Source organism: Parus major, chromosome 25LG1 (assembly GCF_001522545.3).
Source record: "Parus major isolate Abel chromosome 25LG1, Parus_major1.1, whole genome shotgun sequence".
NCBI classification, from domain to species: domain Eukaryota; kingdom Metazoa; phylum Chordata; class Aves; order Passeriformes; family Paridae; genus Parus; species Parus major.
In genome coordinates, this window is record NC_031793.1 from 46,427 (window position 1) to 50,817 (window position 4,391).

General features: G+C 50.0%; 1 protein-coding gene across 1 annotated transcript in view; it reads right to left on the reverse strand.

The window, feature by feature from the left end:
* Nucleotides 1-4,391, reverse strand: part of DAP3 (death associated protein 3) — a 15,768-nt gene that overhangs the window by 5,136 nt on the left and 6,241 nt on the right. The window contains exons 4-5 of the mRNA XM_019008940.1: nt 1,782-1,901; nt 850-958 (exon numbers count right to left, since the gene is read on the reverse strand). Of these exons, the coding sequence (XP_018864485.1) occupies nt 850-958; nt 1,782-1,901 (229 nt within the window). The remainder of the gene's footprint in view (nt 1-849; nt 959-1,781; nt 1,902-4,391) is intronic.

Below are 4,391 nucleotides of genomic sequence, written 5' to 3' on the forward strand. Positions count from 1 at the left end.
GAATAAGGGAATAAGGGAATAAATGAATAAAGGAGTAAGGGAATAAGGGAATAAATGAATAAAGGAGTAAGGGAATAAGGGAATAAGGGAATAAAGGAATAAGGGAATAAGGGAATAAGGGAATAAAGGAGTAAGGGAATAAAGGAATAAGGGAATAAAGGAATAAGGGAATAAAGGAATAAAGGAATAAGGGAATAAGGGAATAAAGGAATAAGGGAAGAAATGAATAAGGGAATAAATGAATAAGGGAATAAGGGAATGAAGGAATAAAAGAGTAAGGGAATAAGGGAATAAGGGAATAAAGGAATAAGGGAATAAAGGAATAAAGGAATAAAGGGAATAAGGGAATAAATGAATAAAGGAGTAAGGGAATAAGGGAATAAAGGAATAAGGGAATAAAGGAATAAGGGAATAAAGGAATAAGGGAATAAAGGAATAAAGGAGTAAGGGAATAAAGGAATAAGGGAATGAAGGGAATAAAGGAATAAAGGAGTAAGGGAATAAAGGAATAAGGGAATAAAGGAATAAAGGAGTAAGGGAATAAAGGAATAAGGGAATAAAGGAATAAAGGAATAAGGGAATAAAGGAATAAGGGAATAAAGGAATAAGGGAATAAGGGAATAAAGGAATAAAGGAATAAAGGAATAAGGGAATAAAGGAATAAGGGAATAAGGGAATAAAGGAATAAAGGTATCTGAGCTTCCTGAAGTGCCCCGAGTCCCTGCACTGACCACAGACCACGTGGCACCACCACCTCCTGGAGACTGCACCAGCTCAGGGACACAAAAACCCTCTCACTGCACAAACTGCTGGTGTTTCTCTTCATCCCACCCCCAAATTAAAGGATACAGATCACATATCTGACAGCAGGGTGGGCGAAGTTGGAGCCCCTCAGGTAAGCCAGGAGCTCGAGCGCCGGTTTCCGCACCATCACACGCGCCTCGTTGAAGGTCTGGATCTGAGGAAGGAGCAGATGGCACCAAGGTGCCACGAGCTGACCCAGCACAGCTGCCCCCAGCCCTGCTCCATCCCTGCCTGGAGGCTCCCAACACCCCCAGCTCTGCCCAGCAGCACCCCAGGGCTGGTCAAGCGCTGCTTCCCCTCAGTGGAAGGACCTTCTTGTCCTTCCTGTGCCCAGAAAGCGTTTTCTGGGTCAGCTGTTCCACCCTGTTCCCACAGACTGGGCTGGCCATGATTCCAGCTCAGTGACCTGGATATGCACAGGTAAGGAAAGTGCTCCTGACTCAGGCAGGCAGCTGCTCACAGAGCACAGCCCAGCACAGCTCCACCACACAGATCAGGAGACAGGATTGTTTTGTTGCAGATATAAACTGATTTTTCATGAGACAGCCTGTTTCACACAGAAATATAGCCATGGAAAATATTTCTGTAGTTCATTAAGTGCTTGGATGTTAGAGATGGAAAACACTGGAATGAAGGTTGCCTGAGCTGGAGCTCTGAGACTTTTCTGCTGCTGCTCTGGGTTTCAACATCTCTCAGATGTTGAAAACAACAGTGAGGGCCAGGAATAACTGCACTCTTGCTCCCCCTCATTCCAACAGGAAAACATCACAGTCACCAATGGATCTGGTTCTTCCCACACAGTCATGGAATGGTTTGGGTTGGATGGGACCTTAAAGATCATCACATCCCACCCTCTGCCATGGCAGGGACACCTTCCACTGTCCCAGCCTGTTCCCAACCCCATCCAGCCTGGCCTTGGGCACTTCCAGGGATCCTGGGGCAGCCCCAGCTGAGTGAATCCCCCCAAGGTGCAATACCTGCTGCTGGAAGCGATGGGGCAGCCCGTGGGGGAACACAGCCTTCACCTCCTCCAGGGGGATGTTGTACAGACGAGCCTCGTGCTGCTCCGTGTGCTTGGCCTGGGGGGAAAATGGGAATTGTCACTCTGGTGATGGCTCTTTCCTGGAAGCCTGGGAGGGTGGGATGGAGGCAGTGCTCAGTCACAGACAATACTCTCTCACTGGGGGCAGAGCAAGACAGAGCAGGAGTTGTGGGGTCAGGACAGTGCTGGCAGCTGCTTTGGAAGAGGGTAAAGAGAGGAGATCCCACCTGGCACTAAATAATGAAGGGATTCCCTGAGCTCGTGTATGAACCGTGGTGTTTTGGGGGCACCAGTGGCCCTGTGCTCCATGAATTCACCTTTCACAGTCCCCCCAAACCTTAACAGAGCTGTGACATCCTTCTGAGTTACCTGCTGGTGCCACATTCACTTTCTTTTGTGACAAAATGTTCTTTTCTGCCTTGGGCTGCTCCCTCCCAGGAGTAATTCCCATGGTCCCATTTGCTTACTGGGGCTGGAGGCTTAAAACCTCAAAAAATCTCTTTTCTGGGGCAATAATTTCCAGTCCTTTGTGTTGACCTCAGTGATCAGGGCTATTCCTCCACTGGACTTGAATCCTGCTGCATTTATTTCTACAGATCTCACCATAATGACAGCAAGGAGCTGCTGTCACTGGGATCTGAGAATTTAATGCCTGCTTTTCCCCTCATTATTCTCTTTTCCTGCCATGCAATACCTGCAAAGCATTTACTTATTTCTTCTTGCCCAAGTTGTCCATTTTTGTGTCTTGTCTAATTAGGACAGTAAACAGAGACTACTCTGCAGCCCTTCCTGTGTGACTTTGAGAAGTTTTGTGCTAATCTTTGAAGCTTAGATCTCATCCTGCTCTGCATTTTACCATGGATTTCAAGTAAAAACATCCTGTTTATTCTGGATATATATAAAAACTGGCATGCACAACAACAAATATAGCAATTTCCTTGTTTTCTTTACTTTATGTGTGAGCATTTTTATGTGCAGGTGTGACTTCTGCTTGTTTGGCTTTTCCCAGTTCTTGATGGACTCTTCATGGACCCCTGCTGCTGTTGGATATCCCTGAGTTTTTTGGCTCCAGGGTGTCCTGGACTCTGTGCTCCACCTTGGCACAGCTGCAGGATTTGAGGAACTCCTGATTCAAGGAATGATTTCTAATTTGGTAACTTCAGCAAAGGCCTGAGCTGCTGGAGCTGCCAAATTTGGGTTCAGGAAATCTTTGTAACAGGGGGAAATGTTAAATCCTGGCTGTTCAAAAGGTGTCCTGCAGAAAGGAGGCATCACCTGGGGAGAACTATGAAGTGACACTTCAGGATTATTTCAAACTGTGCATTCCCTGGAATTCTGCACATGCTGCACACAGAGCAGCAGCACCTGTGGTTTCCCAGGACTCCAGAGCCCATTTCCATTCTCAGCCTCACCCCTGGCTTGCTGCATGATTTTGGACAAATTCCTCCACTCTCCTACATCACATGGGTCAGTGTTTTTATCCTCAGGGAGCTTTGCTAACAGAAAGGTACACAAACTCTGATGAAAAATGCTGTGTTTAGTGGCTTTTAGCCCCATTTAAATGGGATTATCTGGTGCAGGAGCTGGGGAGCAGCAGGATTTGCTGCTGGAGTGACCCAGCCAGCCCAGGGACGACTGAAGGCGGCCAAAGCCGTGCCAAAGCTCAGGCACAAGTCAGAATGCCAGAGCCAGTTGCTTGGCAACAAAAAGGCAGGGACAGGACAGTGGGGACAATGTGGCCATCTGGCCTGTGCTGTGCAATCCATGGAGACACCGGGTCACGTGCAGCGATCATCTCCCGCTGCCGTTTCCATAGAGACCCCGCAGGAATCGGCACCCAGAGACTCCAATTACACAGGCAGCAGAAAAGCCACCTCAAAGGCTCCTTCCATTCATTTATTCCCCTTCATTTTGTGCTGGAGACAGAGAGTGAGGCTGGAATTGTGATGCTGCAGAGCCGTGCTGAGGTCATCTGGGGTGTGGTTTTCATCCCCTTCACAGCCAGCTCAGGGAGGCTCTTCCAGGGAAGAATAACCCTGGAGTTGAGATGAATGGTGTCTGATGACAGGCTGAGCCACATCCCAGCTCCTGCAGCACACCCTGATCTGTGCAGCTCTGGAGAAGGGATCAATGCCTGCTCCCAGAGCAGCCCCATCCTGAGCAGGTGCCCTGTACAGCCAGGGTTGGATCCCTGGGTTAGGTCTGAGCACCCCCTTTTCCTGCTCCCAGGATGGCCCCTGGTGGCTCCCAGGTGGCTCCCAGGACGGTCCCTGGTGGCTCCCAGGTGGCTCCCAGGAGGGTCCCTGGTGGCTCTCCCAGGATGGCCCCTGGTGGCTCCCAGGATGGTCCCTGGTGGCTCCCAGGACTGTCCCTGGTGGCTCCCAGGACAGTCCCTGGTGGCTCCCAGGTGGCTCCCAGGATGGCCCCCAGGATGGCCCCTGGTGGCTCCCTGGTGGCTCCCAGGACGGCCCCTGGTGGCTCCCAGGACGGCCCCTGGTGGCTCCCTGGTGGCTCCCAGGACGGCCCCTGGTGGCTCCCAGGACGG